Source organism: Oncorhynchus nerka, linkage group LG11 (assembly GCF_034236695.1).
Source record: "Oncorhynchus nerka isolate Pitt River linkage group LG11, Oner_Uvic_2.0, whole genome shotgun sequence".
Classification (NCBI taxonomy): domain Eukaryota; kingdom Metazoa; phylum Chordata; class Actinopteri; order Salmoniformes; family Salmonidae; genus Oncorhynchus; species Oncorhynchus nerka.
In genome coordinates, this window is record NC_088406.1 from 30,994,858 (window position 1) to 31,017,414 (window position 22,557).

Consider the following 22,557-nt stretch of genomic DNA (forward strand, 5'->3'; position numbering starts at 1 on the left):
GCAGCCTCCAGTCAGAGAAAACACAGCCCTCTTTGATTCCACAGGAGGAAAATATTCATGACTTGGACCAAGAATTAGGGAGTGCCCGCGACACGTGCGATTTAATGTTTGGGGGTGATCTCTGGGAGCGTTTAAAAAGATTTACCCCCTTCAGAAGAACTAATTAAAAAGAGCCTGTATAAGAGGCAGTATAAATAAAGGAGTCTCTTTGAGAGCTCTGACGAGGGTTGTTTTTGTAGCCTGTCAGTTTGTACTACCGTCTCAGAGCATGGCTCTTGTCTGGGGAGCCATCAGAGATGTGAGAGGATTTCAGTGTTTCATGCCTTCCGTCTCTCTGGAAAGCCTCAGAGATGGCAGTAAAAGAGAGAGCATATGCTTTACCTCCCTCTGTGCCCATCTCTGTGATAACTCTGTTTCCCTGTGAAGAAAGCACCAATATACTGTATTTACCATTTGTATAGCCACAGCAACGGGAGGTCAACAAACCCACTGTGATGCAGTGTTCATTTCATTGATCTTTCTAAAACACCAAGCTGCACCTCTGGCTGTGACCTCTGAATATTTCAATGTTTTCCATCATCTGAATGTTTCTCCAGCTCAACTAAAACCTGCTGTATGTCAGCTGTCACTTCTGATGCACTTCATACATATTGGTCAGAACAAAGAGAAAAGCCAAATACAGTGCACCTGGTAACCTAGGAGGCTATTGTCTATGTCCCAGCCCAGTGTTCTCTGAGTAGTTCTCCCCTCTGTTCTCTCCTCCTGCCAGAGGAGCCTGTCAGTGGCGCAAGCTAAAACGTTTAGTATAGAGTGGCAGTGCTGAGAGATGAATGCTGCAGACCTCTCTCCCTGTCTGGACCCATACCTTGTGTGGAGCAGCTGGTAACTCCTATGCAATTTGAAACTCCATATGCCCCACAACTGCTATACTCTAATTCACATGTCTGCACAGAGGCATTGATTTACCGTCAACATGAGATAGCCTTGTTTTTCCGTTATGCAGATAGAGGAGTATGGAAGGGCATTTCTGAGACAGCATATGTTCACATAAAGCATGCAACACACACATACAGTTCACTCTCACACACAGATGCACTCTTATTAAAAAGACAAATACTGTACATATTCTCTAAAGGACTCTAAAGGAGTTAGTTCTGCATCCTCCACTTTTCCCCACTGCTTGTTCCTATAGCTAAGGTAAGATTAAAGCTCATTGTGGCATTTTCCTCTCTTCTTTTTCCTCCACTGATCTCTTCAGTCTTAAGAGCCAGAGGTCAGGAGCTTTAGCGGTGCTGAGGCCCCAACCAAGCCAATGTGCTGATGGGATGTGGGGCTTGACTTTGGTAAATGTGAAAGATCTGGGGCCGCTGCCTGCCTGCATCCCACTGGCTGCTCTATAATAAGATTGTACCGTTCTGTGGGGAGGTGGATTTACTGGAGCACAACTCCCCCTAGGGCATTTTTATAGAAATTGGATCCTCCACTACAGTCGCCCCAGCTCTCCCTCATTCGCTCTCTCTCTCACTCTCTCTGTCTCGCTCTGTTTCTCTGTCTCTCTCTGTTCCTCTCTCTGTTCCTTTCTCTGTCTCTCTGTCTCTCTGTCTCTCTGTTTCTCTCTGTCTCTCTGTTTCTCTCTCTGTCTCTGTTTCTCTTATCTCTCTGTCTCTCTCTGTTTCCGTCTCTTTGTCTCTCTGTCTCGCTGTCTCTCTGTTTCCCTGTCTCTGTCTCGCTGTCTCTCTCTGTTTCCCTGTCTCTGTCTCGCTGTCTCTGTCTCTCTCTGTTTCTCTGTCTCTCTCCGTTTCTGTCTCTCTGTCTCTCTCTGTCTCTCTCGGTCTCTCTCTCTCTCTGTGTCTCTCTCTGTCTATCTGTTTCTCTGTCTCTCTCTGTTTCTGTCTCTCTTTGTCTCTCTCTGTCTCTCTGTTTCTCTCTGTCTCTGTCTCCCTGTCTCTCTCTTTGTTTCTCTGTCTCTCTCTGTTTCTGTCTCCCTGTCTCTCTCTGTTTCGGTCTCTCTGTCTCTCTCTGTTTCTGTCTCTCTGTCTCTCTCTGTCTCTCTCTCTGTCTTTCTTTAGCTCTTTTCTTTGCGAGCTCCATCAAAAATGACAATGTGCAGCTGCGTTGATCACAGTCCAGAGAGTAGAGGAAATTAAGGGGGGTGTCTAGTCAGAGCTAGAAGTTATTAACATAGTTATTTTATCGCAAAATACCTCTTTGACTTACAGCTCTCAGTTTAGATGGCCTCCTTAACATGGCATTTCCCAGTGCCCTATGGAATGTCAAGAAGACGTGAATGAATAGATTCCTCGTGATCAGACATGGGTTCAAGTACATGTGTATTAGAGTATCTGGTATTTAAAATACTTTTTTGTGTATTTGACTATTTTCAAATACACAGCCCAAAACAAGTAATTGTATTTGAGTACTTGAATGGTTATTTGTAAAAACCAAATAGTATTGTATTTCAAATACATTGACTCAAATATACTCCCATGCAATTAACCCAGAAATGTGAAAATAGTATTTGAAATAAGTATTTGAAAATACTGTAACATAATTTCCAAGTGGATTTTCAAATATATTAAAATATTCAACCACACCACTGGGCAAAGACATCAATTCAACATCTATTCCACATTGGTTCAATGTAATTTCATTGAAATTATGTGGAAATAACATTGATTCAACCAGTGTGTGCCCAGTGTGACTTTTTTTCATAAATATATTTGAATACTTACTTTGAATGCATGTGAAAGTATTTGATATATTTGAAATAGTATTTGAACCAAGGTCTGCTCATGATGGAACATGTTTCGAGTTTTGTCATGCCTGACTGTAGGTAATGTCTTAGTAAATAGACTATGTCACAAGTATGCATAGTAATTCAACCATTTTTTTGCTTCTGTTGCCAGAAAGCTGGTTAGCAAGCTGCCCACCAGTTCTAGTTTGTATGGAAATGACCAAGTCAAACAGTATTATGCCAAGTTTTTATTTTGCAAAGGTAGCAGCCGCCAAAGGAGCAATTATGCTAGCAGAGCTTAAATGCGCCAAAGCCACAGGCCTGGATAATATTCCAGCAAGGTTTCTTAGAGATTCTGCTGAGCAAATTGCCCCTTGCATTACGCATATCGTTAATCTCTCTCTTGAACAAGGCATCTTTACCAAGGACATGAAACAAGCTAAAGTTATACCTCTGTATAAGAAGGGTGATAAAGTCTGACCCTGGGAATTGTAGGCCTGTATCTATCCTCATTATTACATCAAAGATCCCGGAGAGAGTTGTACATGAACAAATGTATGAATATGCCAAACTAAGTCTAATGTATGATTTTCAGTCGGGATTTAGAAAAACATACTCCACTGATACTTTACCTGACTGACTTCATCAGGAAAGAGTTTGATGAGAGAAATCTTTGTGGAATGGTACTCCTTCCTCCTGGGGGGGGGGGGGGGGGCATGGCCAATAAAGTGCTAGGGAAGGTTCATTCCGGGACCAAGTTTCTGGCTAGAAAGTCCAAGCAGCTTGATAAGGACTCCGTGAGAGTGCTAGCCACTGACCTAATTCAATTCCATTTTGACTATGCAAATACTTCCTGGTTTGGGGTCTTGTCTAATCTTCTGAAGGGAAGCTCCAGATTGCCCAGAATGAGCTGATCAGGACAGTATTGAAGGTGAGTCCACGTACTCACATAGGCAGGAGCTGCTTTCGGGAACTCAACTGGCTGCCTATTGAGGCTAGGGTGTCCCAGATTAGACTGAGTCTGCTTTCCAGGTGTATTTATGGTTCTGCACCCAGATATCTGACTGATTACTTTCCTCATGTTAGGGATGTACAAAACCACAGCACCAGATCAGGTGTTGCTAATTTGTGCTTAAACAAATTCAGGAGTAATGCTGGGAAAGGTACTGTCTTGTATACTGGAGCCTCAGGGTGGAATGCCTTGAAAATAAAGTAAAAAACAGTTTGATGTCTTCTGGGCCCATTTGAATGTACCCTACGATGTAACTGCAATGACGAGATAGATGTTGTTCTTCTTTGTTTTTATGCTTTATTATCTCGCTGCCATACTCTGTCTCTTGTCTCAAGAGGACCACAGTGGATATAAGTTCCTGACTTTATTGTGTGTCATCCTCAATGATTTTACTGATGTGCGTGTATGACTTCTTCAAGTTTTATGTGTGCTTGTTTTTTTAAATGGTTGAATTAAGTAACTAAATTAAAGTATGCTGAAATATCCCACTATATTAAAACCATTGAAAGCCAATGTCATAAAACTACAGACTACTGGATGTTCATATACAGAGTCACCATAGTCTGCTTTGACACCCCGGTATGCCGTATACTGGGCATCTCACAAATGCTGGTTCCCATCGGTCCAAACTGCCACAGCTGTGCACACTGTGAATGAGGCCAATCCAAATTTGAGTGCAAATATATTTCAAGGCAGGCTTATTTTGGACCACTTTGTTATCCATTCCACAGCACAAAATCCCCTCTCCAAGACCATAAACTGTGGATGTAAAAGCTGACTGTAATGTCACTATAAAGACATTGACATCTTTGTCATGTTGTTGGCTGAAAGTTAGATAATTTCATATGTGGTAAATCTATTGACAGGTGATGAAGTGAAGCCTACTTCCAAACCCAAACTGTCTTTATTGGCTCATCTTGCTTGTTGGAAGGTTGTTGAGAGTTGGCAAAAGGAGTGAACGATATACAGCACAGTTAATTTCACATACAACACACAAACTTCCATATACCCCCTTTGATAACTAGCCCTACTTGTATTGCTCAAATGCAATACTCTCCCCTGCCTGTGAGTCCTCTGTCAAAGAGAGGGAGCAGGGAGGCGTGGGCGGGCTGGCGGTGGAGAGGTGAGCCTACTAGCTGTTATCAGGCCAAGCACACAGAGCAGGGAGTTCAGCCCTGGGGTGACGAGTGTGGGGCACTGATTAGACAGCACGGCTTAAACAGGCCTTGTCTAGCAGCGGGCACTGGGCTCCCAACGGAATATCACCGGGCCCCAACACTCACACTCTCTCGGACACACACACTCCAGCCAACCTCCTCTTACCTCCTCCTCCTTAAAGTGATTAGGAGCTATGCTGAGAGGATACCCAGTGTCCTCTGTGCTGGCTGGATCCTTCTCTCCTAGGCTTCTCTCCATAACTTCCATCCAAAGTAATATCTGCGGGGAGCCCACAAGATGAATGGCTCTGCAAATGCTGCATTAAAAAGTCATGAACGGGGACACCTTCAGGGGTGCTGGGAGCTCCTTGGCTGGGAAGAGGTGGCCCTTTTTTCTGCTGAGTAGTGATTTGAGCAGAGCAGGGGAGCGCAAGAGCAGTAGGAGGACCTCAGTAATGTGTCCTGTCAACAGGGTCGTATTCAGCGGACTGAGGGCCCTGATGTACTGTAATATGGCTTCCTCTCCTGTGTTGCTGGGTGCCAGTCAGTGAGTGCATCTGGGGTTGTGTCTAAGTGGTGACTCAGATGGATGTGAGTGATTGGCGTAGAGCCCAGGGTTATTGCAGCAGGGAAATGTGAAGTGAAGGAAACTTAAAGAGCTGCACACAAAGTTCACAGAGTAATGATGTCATCACTGTGAGTCAGTCAACCAATTCTGAATAAGCGGTTTACAGTTAGGATACCTTCCTCCCCGTACCAAATCAAATCAAATTTGATTTGTCACATGTGCTGAATACAACTGGTGTAGACTTTACCATGAACTGCTAGCTTACGACTCGTAAGTTGTCACCCATCTCTAACGGCACCATCTTTAACACATCTTTAACACAAACTTACACCAAGTCACATGTTTTATAGGGCAGACCAGCGACCATTCTCATTGGCGCTGACAGCTTATACGTGTGCTGTTCCTGAGGGGGTGGCAGCTGAATAAGAAGAAAGGTGCCTATGACTGATGCATTGACCACATTAGGTGATCCATGGAACATTGACAACGTCATCGAGGGTGATAGGGCACAAAAGCATTCTTTCAACGAGTCGCTGTCTGTTGAATCACTCAAGCCCAGACATAACACACTCAGGGCTAGGCAACAGGCCATACAGTGTTTGTGTAAGTATGTATACCACACTGTATATTTAGTGATTTTTTGAAACACTCAGCACCTAATCAGCAACATACCACTGAGTAATGAAATGGAGATAATATAATGTTTACATGACCAGGACATACGGCATCTGAACAAGCATTTGGATAACTTTATTTAAAGCTATTTGAAGCCAGGCTCTTAGCCCGCTCTCTGCAGTGACTAAATTAAATGTGATAGTTAGGTTAATGCTGAGGCACCAAAAATATCTCTCGCATTTGAGCGAGTAAGCCCAGTGGGGTTGTGGAGCCTGTGCATTGTTTTCCCTATGCCGGGTCTACCAGGTGGAGGGAGTCGTATGTCCCCTTGGCCCCCCTACGGCCCCCCTAAGCTTCATCCCTCTGCAAATCCCCCGACGCCTCTCCCTAATTCCCCTCAAGCCAGTGGGGCTGTCCAGCATCCTCCAATAAATTAGCCCAGCGGCCCCCGCTGCGTAATAGGCCCTAACAGTCTGGCTTCTGGCCAGGGGCCGAGTCACAAGCCCCATGTATGCTACTGACTGAACCTAGTGTAACCCATACCCTGTCCTACAGCAAAGAACCTGACAGCTAGGTCGGCTTGGGAGATATTGACTAGTCATAGTCTTTGTCTCATTGTGGTTTGGATGGTTTTTATTGTTTGATTCTGTTTCTTGTACATATTATGTCCTAGTAATTCTGATTCTGTTTCCTATCTCACTAGGTTTTTACTCCAGCTATATTCTGCCTGTGGCTGCTGTCTGGCGGTGTATCTGGTTCTAGTTGTCTGACAGTGTCTCTGTTCTCTCTCTCTCCAGCGCTGCTGAGCCTGCTGACGGCTGGCGCCCAGACAGAAATGAAGAGAGTTGTCGGAGACAACGCCACCCTGCCATGCCACCATCAGTTCTGGCAGTCCAACGCGCAGTTGCTCGACATCGAGTGGCTACTGCAGAAGCCCAACTCCAAGCAGAGAGTGGTGAGGAAGCTGCTCTCTCTCTCTCTCTTTCTCTCTCTCCTGTCTTTCTTTGTCATTGTCTCTCTTTCCTTCCTTCTCTCTCTCTTTCTTCTCACTCCTTTTCTCTATACCCCCCTAATATCTTTGTTACAACCAATATGGTATCATTTGAATAGCTTTTTCAAAGGCACACTTACACAACACAATGTTCCTCCAATTTGTTTCCTTCCCATCTCAACCGTTTTCTACTTCCTGCAGTTTACTCTTACTCTCTCCCAATTCCTCTATTCTCTATTTATTTAATCTGCTCAGGGTTTTTTTCATAGGCTTTTTCAGATTCCCTGAAGTGTTACAATGTCGACAGAGATACAGTAGTAAACAAATTACTGTGGCTGAAAGTCCACCAGAGACACAGTTAATAAATAAAGCCTATACATCCTACCAGCTGTGAAAATAGAATACCTAGACCTTCCAGTCCCTGACAATTGAATTAGACCACATCAATACTGCCAGCTCTTAATAGGATAAAAATGGATCCATCCTATCACCTACCTTGAATCATTTACCGAGTCTAAAAACAGCCCTAATCTAATTACTTGTGTTGTAGCTCTCAGAAGATGTTAGAATATCAGTTTCTGTTTTGATTTGTTCCTGTTTTTTCTTAATGAAATGCAGTATCTGATAACAGTAAGACCATGGCATCTGAACAGTCCTCGTCAGAACAAAGAGATTTCTTCTCTCTTTGGAAGTCATTCATTAACACACTGATCTGTTGATTAGCAGTGAGAGATTTGGTTCCACAAGAAAATGGAGACAGGACAAAGGGGAGGAGGGAGAGAAGGGAGGAGGGAGAGAAGGGAGGAGCGAGAGAAGGGAGGAGGTGAGAAGGGAGGAGCGAGAGAAGGGAGGAGGGTGACAAGGGAGGAGGGAGAGAAGGGAGGAGGGAGAGAAGGGAGGAGGGAGTAGGGAAAGAAGGGAGAAGGGAAGAAGGGAGTAGGGAGAGAAGGGAGGTGGGAGAGAAGGGAGGAGGGAGAGAAGGGAGGAGCGAGAGAAGGGAGGAGGGAGTAGGGAAAGAAGGGAGAAGGGAAGAAGGGAGTAGGGGAAAGAAGGGAGAAGGGACGAAGGGAGTAGGGAGAGAAGGGAGGTGGGAGAGAAGGGAGGAGGGAGAGAAGGGGAGAAGAGAGTAGGGAAAGAAGGGAGAAGGGACGAAGGGAGTATGGAGAGAAGGGAGGTGGGAGAGAAGGGAAGAAGGGAGAGAAGGGGAGAAGAGAGTAGGGAAAGAAGGGAGGTGGGAGAGAAGGGAGGAGGGAGAGAAGGGAGGTGGGAGAGAAGGGAGGAGGGAGAGAAGGGGAGAAGAGAGTAGGGAAAGAAGGGAGAAGGGACGAATGGAGTAGGGAGAGAAGGGAGGTGGGAGAGAAGGGAGGAGGGAGAGAAGGGGAGAAGAGAGTAGGGAAAGAAGGGAGAAGGGACGAAGGGAATAGGGAGAGAAGGGAGGTGGGAGAGAAGGGAGGAGGGAGAGAAGGGGAGAAGAGAGTAGGGAAAGAAGGGAGAAGGGACGAAGGGAGTAGGGAGAGAAGGGAGGAGAGAGAGAAGGGAGTAGGGAGAGAAGGGAGGAGGGAGAGAAGGGAAGAAAATGGAAAACAAATGTAACACTTTTATTCCTCTGAAGGGGCTGGCACATTGCATTGACTATTTAACGGGGAGATAACATTGAAGGCACCATTAATTAAAATCAAATGTCTGATAATTTGGTTAGGAATGAGACTGTGCCTGTGGCGGAATGAATAACTAATTATTTTATTTCCGCTGAAAGGCCGTGTTGAAATGGAAAACAGCAGCTTGTCAACATTTAGCCTCTGTTGCCGAGCGTACAGGCTACATGTGTCAGGAGCACAGAGGGGAGAGAAAGCCTGAGCAAGGGCAGAGTTCACTTGTGCTAACCTGGGGATGCGTATGCTAATGATAATGGTGGTAACCACCCATAGGCCCATATACTGAGGCCTTCCACAGACACGGAAACAAACAAAAATTTGACCAACTGGGGACATTTTGTCTCCACCAGGGTTGGGGAGTAACGGATTAAAAAAAACTAGTAGCTGTAATCCGTTACATTACAGCAAAAATACCAGCAATAATAAAGTAATCAGATTACAGATACTTTTGAAAAACTAGATGATTACTTCGAGGATTACTTTTAAATTCAGAAATTTGCAAAAAAAATCTTTGACACTTCTCGGTTTTCTCAATGACATTCAAATCAGTTTGTTCACCTGAGTGAGTCTGACCACAAGTCAGAGACCACTATGATGACACACCAAATGTGGTTTATGGATTGTGGGAAAAGAGCAGGGATAGGCTTTTGTAGGCTACAGCCAAGCTATGTCTTCCAATGGTGCAACTACTGTCGGCATCCAAAGATTATCCAACTTGAATAAACTCTTGGAGGTAAGGATGACAGCAGTGTTGTAGTCTACAGCGATACGGATATCACTTATTATTGATATCTACATAGCGCATTGACGTAAATCACACTGCTACTCTCCGATTTAGCTATTTGAGCTTTACAGATTGTGGTTGTTATGGATGGCTGTTCACAGTTCAGAGTGAAAGAAAAGCAGCCAACGGGTGCTCAGCATATGTGGGCACTCCTTGGAAAATAATTTCAGGTGAAGCTCGTTGAAGGAATGCCAAGAGTGTGCAAAGCTGTCATCAAAGCAAAGGGTGGCTACGTTGAAGAATCTCAAATCTCAAATATATTTTGATTTGTTTAACACTTTTTTGGTTACCACATGATTACATATGTGTTATGTCATAGTTTTGATGTCTTCACTATTATTCTGCAGTGTAGAAAATAGTACAAATAAGGAAAAACCCTTGAATGAGTAGGTGTGTCCAAACTTTTGACTGGTACTGTCTATTAATGTTAATTAACATACATTAATTTAATGTAGTGCAAAGGGATGGGTTAGAAGAAACCAACATAACCAACCCATAAAGTAAAATGTAACATCTTATAGGGCCAGCTATGTAAACTCTAACATTGATTTATCCTGCAATAGATGTCGTTCAATTGGTAAAATATATTTTAGAATTTTTCTAATGCCTCTTAAGGGGAAAGTAATCTAAATGTAAGAGCATGTAATCAGATAATGTTACTGAGTTTGGGTAATCAAAAAGTTACATTACTGATTACAATTTTGGACAGCTATCTAGTAACTGTAGCGAATTACATTTAGAAAGTAACCTACCCAACCTTGATCCCCAAAAGGTCAAATGCTATTTCTAGGGGGTTTAGGGTTAATGTTAGAATTAGATTCAGGGTTAGATTTAGGGTTAGGGTTAAGGTTAGGTTTTGGGGTTAGGGTAAGAGTTAGAGTTAGGGTTAGGGGAAATTATTTTGAATAGGACAGAATTTTGTCCCCACACGGGTAGTTGTACAAGACTGTGTGTGTGTGTTTGTGTGTGTGTATACTGTAAATGGCCAGTTGTCACCTGCAAGCACAGCAGGTAAACCCAGCTCCTGTGGCACTGATGTGCTGTGGCACCAGCATTTAGCAGTCACCATCTGCAGGCTCTCAGTTGCCCTGAGTAATAGGCTGCTGTGACAGCTGTGTTTGATAGTGTTGTTGTAGTGTGTGTGTGTTTACAAGGGAGAGAGAAAAAAGACAAAGACAGGGTACATGTCTGTACTGTATGTGTATGTGTCTTTATGACCAAGCAGTGTCCAATGCATGTGTAAATCCAGATACAGATCTGATGTCTTTACATATGTCTCTGCATTACAGCTCTCTCAGTGTGTCTCATTGTCTCTCTCCCCAACCCAGATCATTACGTTTTTCGGTGGCCAGGTGTACACCAATGAGGTGACCAGCGAGGCCAGTCGTCTGTCTTTCGCAGGGGACTACCTGAAAGGAGACGCCTCCCTGCTCCTCAGTGACCTACAGCTGACGGACTCTGGAGAGTATTACTGCAAGGTCAAAACAGGGGGAAAGTACCACTGGAGCCAGGTTAACCTCATAGTGCTGGGTGAGTCTGCTCTCCAGCTCTGTCTCTCACACACGCTAATCAATAGGGAATTAGCAGGCACATTTCCTCTCTCATGCTAACTGATCTAATGATTCAATTTGATTTAGACGGAGTGATTCGATTTAGATTTTTTTGTTTGGCCTTGTTTCTCTGTTGCGAAGGTCTCTGAGATGTGTGGTTGTTGAGGCATATACAGTAGAAGTAACATATCATATATAATATACTAAACTCAGAAAAAAAAGAAAAGTCCCCTTTTCAGGACCTTGTCTTTCAAAGATAATTCATAAAAATCCAAATAACTTCACAGATCTTCATTGTAAAGGGTTTAAACACTGTTTCTCATGCTTGTTCAATGAACCATAAATAATTAATGAACATCCACCTGCGGAACGGTCTTTAAGACACTAACAGCTTACAGACAGTAGGCAATTAAGGTCACAGTTATGAAAACTTAGGACACTAAAGAGGCCTTTCTACTGACTCTGAAACACACCAAAAGAAAGATGCCCAGGGTCCCTGCTCATCTGCATGAACGTGCTTAAGGCATGCTGCAAGGAGGCATGAGGACTGCAGATGTGGCCAGGGCAATAAATTGCAATGTCCGTACTGTGAGATGCCTAAAACAGCGCTACAGGTAGACAGGGCGGACAGCTGATCTATGTCGCAGTGCGAGACTACGTATAACAACACCTGCACAGGATCGGTACATCCGAACATCACACCTGCGGGACAGCTACAGGATGGCAACAACAACTGCCCGAGTTACACCAGGAATGCACCATCCCTCCATCAGTGCTCAGGCTGTCCACAATAGGCTGAGAGAGGCTGGACTGAGGGCTTGTAGGTCTGTTGTAAGGCAGGTCCCCACCAGACATCACCGGCAACAACGTCGCCTATGGGCACAAACCCACCGTCGCTGGACCAAACAGGACTGGCAAAAAGTGCTCTTCACAGACGAGTTGCGGTTTTGTCTCACCAGGGGTGATGGTTCGCGTTTATCGTCGAAGGAAGGAGCGTTACACCGAAGCCTGTACTCTGGAGCGGGATCGATTTGGAGGTGGAGGGTCTGTCATGTGCTGGGGCTGTGTGTCACAGCATCATCAGACGGAGCTTGTTGTCATTTCAGACAATCTCCGCGCTGTGCGTTACAGGGAAGACATCCTCCTCCCTCATGTGGTATCCTTCCTGCAGGCTCATCCTGACATGATAATGCCACCAGCCATACTGCTCGTTCTGAGGGCCAGGGCCATTCCCCACAGAAATGTCCGGGAACTTGCAGATGCCTTGGTGGAATAGCGGGGTAACATCTCACAGCAAGAACTGGCAAATCTGGTGAGGTTCATGAGGAGGAGATGCACTGCAGTACTTAATGCAGCTGGTGGCCACACCAGATACTGACTGTTACTTTTGATTTTGAATCCCCACCCCCCCTTTGTTCAATGACACATTATTACATTTCTGTTAGTCACATGGAACTTGTTCAGTTTATGTATGTTGTGGAATCTTGTTATGTTCATACAAATATTTACACATGTTAAGTTTGCTGAAAATAAACGCAGTTGACAGTGAGAGGCCGTTTATTTTTTTGCTGAGTTTATGTCTAGAAATGACATTGGGGATTGACCTCGTCAGCTTGAAACAGATGATGCAGAATTTAGTTTTTAAAGCGGAAGTTCACCCATTTTTACAGGTGGCCTTATTTTCACTTTTTCTGTTCTTGTTACCCCAAACCATTTTTCATATTTTGTTTCGTTACAGAGAAAATTGACTGTCACATTTTGCTGAGTCATTACTTGCCTTAGACTACAATGCATTATGAAAATGTGTTTAAGCATGTTATAAAATGCTCCAAATCCCCTTATATTACATCAGAATCTCATTCTGGATAACACATCTGTACTCAATTTTAGAAAACGTTTTCCACTGTCCCATAAATCCATATTTGCATATTTTTGTTGTTGTTAACAGCATCATTCAAACATGGATTTATTGCATGGTGGAAAGACAATCCCAAATTGAGTGCAGAAACATTATTCAGAATGAGATTCTGATGTAATATGAGGTGGTTTGGAGTGTTTTCGAGCATTTTATAACATGTTTTAAACACATTTTCATAATGCATTGTAGTCTATGGCAAGTGATGACTGTGACAAACAATTTTCTCTGTAACAAAACACATTTTTAAAAACTGTTTTGGGGGGAGGGGGGGTCAGCTACAAGCACAGAAAGAGTGAAAATATGTGAACTTCCCCTTTAAACATTAGGAAAAAATGTTGCTACCATGATAAGAAAATACTTTTTCTGTCATTATGCGGCAGACAAGCTCTTTATGATGATTTAATATGTGTTATATCTGTTTTTAATTATTAAACACCAGACAGAGTTCTGAGCCGTAATTCAGCTCTCATAAGTATGATGGCAAAGCCAGTTGGGCTGCTTTAGCAGAGGCAAAGACGCCATTGTTGTTTTATTCTCTGTTCGGTTTAGTTTCTTCATTGCCCCAATACACAGAGGCTTGGCGGATCTGTTTTAAATGGTTTAGTTTTAACTGTCTCTGTGGTAAATGTGTCTCTGTATATCATCGAATAGACAAACAGCTTTGAAGGACAGACAGGCAAATGGAGAGCAGCAATACCACAAAGCCGTCTAGTAGTCCAATGGGGGAAGTGAGATCATTCTCAATGTCAGAAACTATGCAATTTATTAAAACATCATGGGAGATTAGTTCAACCGGTGGTTCTTTAATGGAACAGTCTCTTAATCCTTTCTCTCTTTTCTCTCTCTCCTCCATAAAGACATTTCATTGAGTTAACGCTTAGATTTTTACAAATTGCCATCAGCTTTGCAGTGACACTTTCGATTTTGAGATACGAACATTTGCATTTTTCTTTCGCAGTCCCAATGTTAATATAATGGGTTGGCAGAGGAGCTGGCTGCTGGCTGGGTCTGGGCCTGGGCCTCTGTGACAGTGTGTGTCCTCGCTCTGGCTGCTCCTGTTGCAGAGAGAGCGGCCTAACTGGCCCTGACAGAGCTGTGAGATGAACTGCAGAATCACCGGCACTCTCCTCAGCCCCCTTATTATATCCCTTACTAAGTGTGTGAGCAGCATGTTCACCAGGCCGGTTAGACTAGAAGGGAAGGGATGGAGGGAAAGGATGGACGGATGGAAGGAGGAAGAGATTGAGGAATGGGTTGAGGGATAGAGGGATGGGTTGAGGGATGAGGGGGAGATATAGGGAGGACTAGAGAAGCTGCTGTGAAGCAGCCATAGAGCTTAGAGCAGGTCTGGCCATCTAGTGACCTCCAGGCCACAGAAACTCAGGAGCACAGCGCTCTCTCCTGACCTGTCTCTGTTTGCAGGCTTTCAAAACCAACTCACAGTCACTTATTGATCTTGGCCTGGGCCTTTAATACTACTCTTAATCCCAGCATTGACTTCCATGAGAAACAAACAAGCTATTGTTACACTCAATAATCTTTTTTGTATTAATTCACATTTACACATGCTGCTACAGTATGTCATACTCTGGGCTAAACAGCATATTATATGAATTCATCATTATCCATATTAGGTACCATCCTGTCTTCTTTTTTGTATAATAGTGTCATTATGTTATGTAACTACTGTTCTGTTGTTTCTACAGTGAAGCCCTCTAAGCCACGATGCTGGATGGACGGCAGGCTGTTAGAGGGCAGTGATGTTAAACTGAGCTGCAAATCCAGTGACGGCTCAGACCCTATCAAATACAATTGGGGGAGGGTGCTGGATAAGGGAAAGAGTGTTGGGAAACTCCCCCTACTGGCACTGAGAGGTAAGTAGATTGTCCACAAGTACACAAGTACACATGTGTATGTGTAACACGGGTCCCCTAAAGAGGATATTACATAGTATATGTTACTTTGATGTTAGTATTTCCCAGAAGAAATTTGATCCCCAAACACCTAAGTTCCAGTCTGCCTCCGAAACACCAAAATGTAATGGAGATTCAATACAACACGACAAAACTTCCTCCATTCTTCATCCACTTCCAGACCAGGGTTCCCCAACTGGTGACCGAATTTGGCCAGCAGGCGATTTTATTTGGCACCCCAAGTTAAAAAAAAAAATATATATATATATATATATATATAAACATATTAAAAAATGGGGACATAAATGACTGTAAAAACACCAGCAAATCAGCTCCAAGTGATATTTATTTAGAACATTTGTCCAAAAGTATTCCCACGCATAATAGAGAGATATATGTGATCGTATACAAATGTAAGCAAGGTTTTATATCTGTTTGGGCTTCTTGCGGTCAATTTGCATTCTAAAAATTATTAGTAATTATGTTCCTGAACCCGAACAACAAGCCTTCATTACATTTCATTTTTACCACCTATTTTCCCCACTCAACTCGCATTAGCCATGGCACGTGCCAATGCCAAAAGCCTAGAAGTGAATGACCTCCATGAAACAACACCTGTACAGTCTAATTAGTTTTCAGTGGGCGATAAAACAAATCGGCATGGGCCATTATTTATTGGTAGTGGTGAATGGTAATATTACGTGGCTGTTGTGACGGGGGTGACTAAATGACTCTTAACCCAGTAAAGCTCAATCGTTCTCTCAGACAAACTCTTTCAACTCCCCCTAAATTCCCCCAGTGTCTATGGGCCCGCTCTTCAATCACCAGAGCCACTCTTGAGTCTGAGTATACTCAATCTCTCAGAGGCCAAGATCAACATTTGCGAGTTCATCTCCTGCTCTGTCCCGCAAAGTGTGATACATCAGAGCTGACCCACTATTACAGACAGGAATGGTTAGCCCAAAACCGACCTGAGTCAGATCCAACTAGGCTCAACACTCATCAATACAATTTCACCTCAATACTAGATTATCATAGAATGGAGTGGATCAGAGCTAAGTAGACTTTGATATGAAGTACAGTACATAACTGCAAGGATTTACTACATGCTGTTAATCAAATTACTCTTCAAGGTCATGCTAACTGTAATTGTAATGTTGTAATGTAAATACATGTACAAACTGCACCACAGACCAATCAAATCAAATTGTATTGGTCACATACACATGGTTAGCAGATGTTAATGCAAGGGTAGCGAAATGCTTGTGCTTCTAGTTCCGACCGTGCAGTAATATCTAGAATATGTACATATAAATTATATGGATGAATGATGGCCGTGCGGCATAGGCAAGATGCAGTAGATGGTATAGAGTACAGTATATACATATGAGATGAGTAATGTATGGTATGTAAACATGATATAAAGTGGCATTGTTTAAAGTGACTAGTACATTTATTACATCCAAATTTTAATTATTAAAGTGGCTAGAGATTGAGTCAGTATGTTGGCAGCAGCCACTCAATGTTAGTGATGGCTGTTTAACAGTCTGATGGCCTTGAGATAAAAGCTGTTTTTCAGTCTCTCTGTCCCAGCTTTGATGCACCTGTACTGACCTCACCTTCTGGATGATAGCGGGGTGAACAGGCAGTGGCTCGGTTGGTTGTTGTCCTTGATGATCGTTTTGGCCTTCCTGTGACACCAGATGGTGTAGGTGTCCTGGAGGGCAGGTAGTTTGCCTCCGGTGATGCATTGTGCAGACCTCACTACTCTCTGCAGAGCTTTGCGGTTGTGGGCGGAGCAGTTGCCGTACCAGGGGGTGATACAGCCTGACAGGATGCTCTCGATTGTGCATCTGTAAAAGTTTGGTGACAAGCCAAATTTCTTCAGCCTCCTGAGGTTGAAGAGGCGCTGTTGCGCCTTCTTCACTACGCTGTCTGTGTGGGTGGACCATTTCAGTTTGTCCGTGATGTGTACGCCACTACTGTCCCGTCGATGTGGATAGGGGGGTACTCTCTCTCTGCTTTTTCCTGAAGTCCACAATCATCTCCTTTGTTTTGTTGATGTTGAGTGTGAGGTTATTTTCCTGACACCACACTCCGAGGGCCATCACCTCCTCCCTGTAGGCTGTCTCGTCGTTGTTGGTAATCAAGCCAAACTTGATGATTGATTTGGAGGCGTGCATGGCCACGCAGTCATGGGTGAACAGGGTGTACAGGAGAGGGCTGAGAACGCACCCTTGTGGGGCCCCAGTGTTGAGGATCAGTGGGGTGGAGATGTTGTTTCCTACCCTCACCACCTGCGGGCACCCGTCAGAAAGTCCAGGACCCAGTTGCACAGGGCGGGGTCGAGACCCAGGGTCTCGAGCTTAATGACGAGTTTGGAGGGTACTATGGTTTTTAAATGCTGAGCTTTCATCGATGAACAGCATTCTTACATAGGTATTCCTACATTTACATTTAAGTCATTTAGCAGACGCTCTTATCCAGAGCGACTTACAAATTGGTGCATTCACCTTATGACATCCAGTGGAGCAGCCACTTTACAATAGTGCATCTAAATCTTTTAAGGGGGGGGTGTAGCTTAACTTCTTCCAGTTTGAAGTAATTAGTAGCTTCGTAAACTATATTTTCAGAGTAGCTTTCCCAACACTGCTAATGAATAGGGTGTTTTCCCTCTAGCAGGGCCTATCATCAATGAATAGGCTAGGATATATATATAACAGACTGATGACAGAACACACACTCGCATCACATTTACATTACATTTAAGTCATTTAGCAGACGCTCTTATCCAGAGCGACTTACAAATTGGTGCGTTCACCTTAAGACATCCAGTGGAACAGCCACTTTACAATAGTGCATCTAAATCTTTTAAGGGGGGTGAGAAGGATTACTTTATCCTATCCTAGGTATTCCTGAAAGAGGTGGGGTTTCAGGTGTCTCCGGAAGGTGGTGATTGACTCCGCTGTCCTGGCGTCGTGAGGGAGTTTGTTCCACCATTGGGGGGCCAGAGCAGCGAACAGTTTTGACTGGGCTGCGCGGGAACTGTACTTCCTCAGTGGTAGGGAGGCGAGCAGGCCAGAGGTGGATGAACGCAGTGCCCTTGTTTGGGTGTAGGGCCTGATCAGAGCCTGGAGGTACTGAGGTGCCGTTCCCCTCACAGCTCCGTAGGCAAGCACCATGGTCTTGTAGCGGATGCGAGCTTCAACTGGAAGCCAGTGGAGAGAGCGGAGGAGCGGGGTGACGTGAGAGAACTTGGGAAGGTTGAACACCAGACGGGCTGCGGCGTTCTGGATGAGTTGTAGGGGTTTAATGGCACAGGCAGGGAGCCCAGCCAACAGCGAGTTGCAGTAATCCAGACGGGAGATGACAAGTGCCTGGATTAGGACCTGCGCTGCTTCCTGTGTGAGGCAGGGTCGTACTCTGCGGATGTTGTAGAGCATGAACCTACAAGAACGGGCCACCGCCTTGATGTTAGTTGAGAACGACAGGGTGTTGTCCAGGATCACGCCAAGGTTCTTAGCGCTCTGGGAGGAGGACACAATGGAGTTGTCAACCGTGATGGCGAGATCATGGAATGGGCAGTCCTTCCCCGGGAGGAAGAGCAGCTCCGTCTTGCCGAGGTTCAGCTTGAGGTGGTGATCCGTCATCCACACTGATATGTCTGCCAGACATGCAGAGATGCGATTCGCCACCTGGTCATCAGAAGGGGGAAAGGAGAAGATTAATTGTGTGTCGTCTGCATAGCAATGATAGGAGAGACCATGTGAGGTTATGACAGAGCCAAGTGACTTGGTGTATAACGAGAATAAGAGAGGGCCTAGAACAGAGCCCTGGGGGACGCCAGTGGTGAGAGCGCGTGGTGAGGAGACAGATTCTCGCCACGCCACCTGGTAGGAGCGACCTGTCAGGTAGGACGCAATCCAAGCGTGGGCCGCGCCGGAGATGCCCAACTCGGAGAGGGTGGAGAGGAGGATCTGATGGTTCACAGTATCGAAGGCAGCCGATAGGTCTAGAAGGATGAGAGCAGAGGAGAGAGTTAGCTTTAGCAGTGCGGAGGGCCTCCGTGATACAGAGAAGAGCAGTCTCAGTTGAATGACTAGTCTTGAAACCTGACTGATTTGGATCAAGAAGGTCATTCTGAGAGAGATAGCGGGAGAGCTGGCCAAGGACGGCACGTTCGAGAGTTTTGGAGAGAAAAGAAAGAAGGGATACTGGTCTGTAGTTGTTGACATCGGAGGGATCGAGTGTAGGTTTTTTCAGAAGGGGTGCAACTCTCGCTCTCTTGAAGACAGAAGGGACGTAGCCAGCGGTCAGGGATGAGTTGATGAGCGAGGTGAGGTAAGGGAGAAGGTCTCCGGAAATGGTCTGGAGAAGAGAGGAGGGAATAGGGTCAAGCGGGCAGGTTGTTGGGCGGCCGGCCGTCACAAGACGCGAGATTTCATCTGGCGAGAGAGGGAGAAAGAGGTCAGAGCACAGGGTAGGGCAGTGTGAGCAGAACCAGCGGTGTCGTTTGACTTAGCAAACGAGGATCGGATGTCGTCGACCTTCTTTTCAAAATGGTTGACGAAGTCATCTGCAGAGAGGGAGGAGGGGGGATTCAGGAGGGAGGAGAAGGTGGCAAAGAGCTTCCTAGGGTTAGAGGCAGATGCTTGGAATTTAGAGTGGTAGAAAGTGGCTTTAGCAGCAGAGACAGAAGAGGAAAATGTAGAGAGGAGGGAGTGAAAGGATGCCAGGTCCGCAGGGAGGCGAGTTTTCCTCCATTTCCGCTCGGCTGCCCGGAGCCCTGTTCTGTGAGCTCGCAATGAGTCGTCGAGCCACGGAGCAGGAGGGGAGGACCGAGCCGGCCTGGAGGATAGGGGACATAGAGAATCAAGGGATGCAGAAAGGGAGGAGAGGAGGGTTGAGGAGGCAGAATCAGGAGATAGGTTGGAGAAGGTTTGAGCAGAGGGAAGAGATGATAGGATGGAAGAGGAGAGAGTAGCGGGGGAGAGAGAGCGAAGATTGGGACGGCGCGATACCATCCGAGTAGGGGCAGTGTGGGAAGTGTTGGATGAGAGCAAGAGGGAAAAGGATACAAGGTAGTGGTCGGAGACTTGGAGGGGAGTTGCAGTGAGGTTAGTGGAAGAACAGCATCTAGTAAAGATGAGGTCGAGCGTATTGCCTGCCTTGTGAGTAGAGGGGGAAGGTGAGAGGGTGAGGTCAAAATAGGAGAGGAGTGGAAAGAAGGAGGCAGAGAGGAATGAGTCAAAGGTAGACGTGGGGAGGTTAAAGTCGCCCAGAACTGTGAGAGGTGAGCCGTCCTCAGGAAAGGAGCTTATCAAGGCATCAAGCTCATTGATGAACTCTCCGAGGGAACCTGGAGGGTGATAAATGATAAGGATGTTAAGCTTGAAAGGGCTGGTAACTGTGACAGCATGGAATTCAAAGGAGGCGATAGACAGATGGAATATTCCTCTTGTCCATATGTGTTAGGGCAGTGTGCAGTTTGATTGCGATTGCGTTGTCTGTGGCCCTATTGGGCGGTAAGCAAATTGGAGTGGGTCTAGTGTGTCAAGTAGAGTGGAGGTGATATGATCCTTGACTAGTCTCTCAAAGCACTTCATGATGACGGAAGTGAGTGCTACGGGGCGATAGTCATTTAGGTCAGTTACCTTAGCTTTCTTGGGAACTGGAACAATGGTGGCCCTCTTGAAGCATGTGGGAACAGCAGACTGGGATAGGGATTGATTGAATATGTCAGTAAACACACCAGCCAGCTGGTCTGTGCATGCTCTGAGGATGGGGCTAGGGTTGCCGAGGGTTAACACGTTTAAATGTTTTACTCATGTTGGCCGCGGTGAAGGAGTCCTCAAAGCGAGCAAAGAAGTTGTTTAATTTGTCTGGGAGAAAGTCGACGGGGCTGGTTTTCTTTTTGTAATCCGTGATTGACTGTAGACCCTGCCACATACGTCTCATGTCTGAACCGTGAATTGTGACTCTACTTTGTCTCTATACTGACGCTTAGCTTGTTTGATTGCCTTGTGGAGGGAATAGCTACACTGTTTTGTATTCGGTCATGTTTCTGGTCGCCTTGCAATGATTGAAAGCAGTGGTTCCCGCTTTCAGTTTTGCGCGAATGCTGCCATCAACCCACGGTTTCTGATTGGGGAAGGTTTTAATTGTCACCGTGGGTACAACATCACCGATGCACTTGCTAATAAACTCACTCACCGAATCAGCATATACATCAATGTTGTTGTCCGAGGCTATCCGGTCCTCTCAGATTTCCCTGGTTGAGCAGGTTCTTAAATCACAGCCTATCTATCTCTCCTACAGATCTGAAGAATCCAGAGATCGTCACCCTGCGGAACCTGACGAAGGACAGTACAGGTTTCTACAAGTGCACCGCCAGCAATGATGTGGGCGAGGAGAACTGCATCATCGAGGTCACCATGCAGTGTGAGTAGCGAAAGCTGCTCTCCGGCTCCGCACCACACCGTGCTACAATGGTGATGAATGACTGTAGTTTCCAACAGCACCTGAAAATTGGTTTCCCCTCCCTCCGCTCCCCTCTGCCTCAGTAAACCAACACTGGGGACGGTACCGTTTAAACATTGGCCATTGGTCATCAGCTTCACCCAAACAGCCATGTTTCAATGTCACAGTAATAGAATTCCGGAAAGGCACATGAATTGTAGGGTCACAACAGGGTAAACTGTTGGGGACATGATTTATAAGTTAACACAGCAACAGAAATGGTTTGATACCATTTTGTTAGATTCATAGCTTTGTAGGGGACTGAACACATAATACACACAACACCAGCAAAATCTATGATCTACAAATTTACAGGATTTACCTATCGGGACTAAACCATTATTTTCAAATGGATTGTTTACGTGAGAAGCATCAATATTTGCATGTGTGCACAGTACGGTATGCATACTGTATGTGCAGGTGCATTTGTGGTGGTTTTTCTCTGCCTTTCTGATGTCACAGATGTGTGGTGTTCCACAGATGTTCGAGGGATGGGCGTGCTGGCAGGTGCTGTGGTGGGCGTCTCCTTTGGTGTTCTCCTCATCATCCTTATCATCTGGCTCGTCTTCCGCAAGAAGGAGAAGAAGAAGTATGAGGAGGAGGAGACTCCCAATGAGATCAGGTCAGTTATTTTTCTTCTGGTTCCTCTCTCTTCTTCTTCTTCTGTTCTTCTTTTGCTCTTTTTCTGTCTAACTAAAGTACTAAAGCAAATCACCCACTTCTGTGCATGTGTATGTACACATGCGTGTGTGTCTGTAATAAATCCCTCATTGTCAAGCGTAGTATTGATTGGTTTCTGAGAGCCTTCTTTTCACACCTCTCTGCTCCCGTGCCCAGAGCTTCTCTCCTTTCCAGAGCAGGCCTTAGAAGGCGGCAGGGCCTAGGTGTGGATTGAGGCCGTGTTGATCTACAGTAAACTGGGGCCTCCGGGCTGCTAATGGCACGGCTAGTTACAGCAGCAAAAAACAAATGTCACAGCTCGGAGGCTGTGTAGCTGCTTATTTGTCGGTGTTCAGATGAATAATGCAGCTTGGTTGGGGATGACTATGTAGTAAATAATGCAGACTCCGGGGAGGTGTTTCCTGTTTACATGCCATGTTTAGCCACTGAGCGGGCAGGAATGGATGGAGCTCGCAGGCTA

General features: G+C 45.3%; 1 protein-coding gene across 1 annotated transcript in view; it reads left to right on the forward strand.

Annotated features, from left to right (window-relative positions):
• Positions 1-22,557, forward strand: part of LOC115136668 (CXADR-like membrane protein) — a 99,584-nt gene that overhangs the window by 70,252 nt on the left and 6,775 nt on the right. The window contains exons 2-6 of the mRNA XM_029672293.2: positions 6,884-7,041; positions 10,845-11,046; positions 14,691-14,858; positions 21,216-21,338; positions 21,897-22,038. Of these exons, the coding sequence (XP_029528153.1) occupies positions 6,884-7,041; positions 10,845-11,046; positions 14,691-14,858; positions 21,216-21,338; positions 21,897-22,038 (793 nt within the window). The remainder of the gene's footprint in view (positions 1-6,883; positions 7,042-10,844; positions 11,047-14,690; positions 14,859-21,215; positions 21,339-21,896; positions 22,039-22,557) is intronic.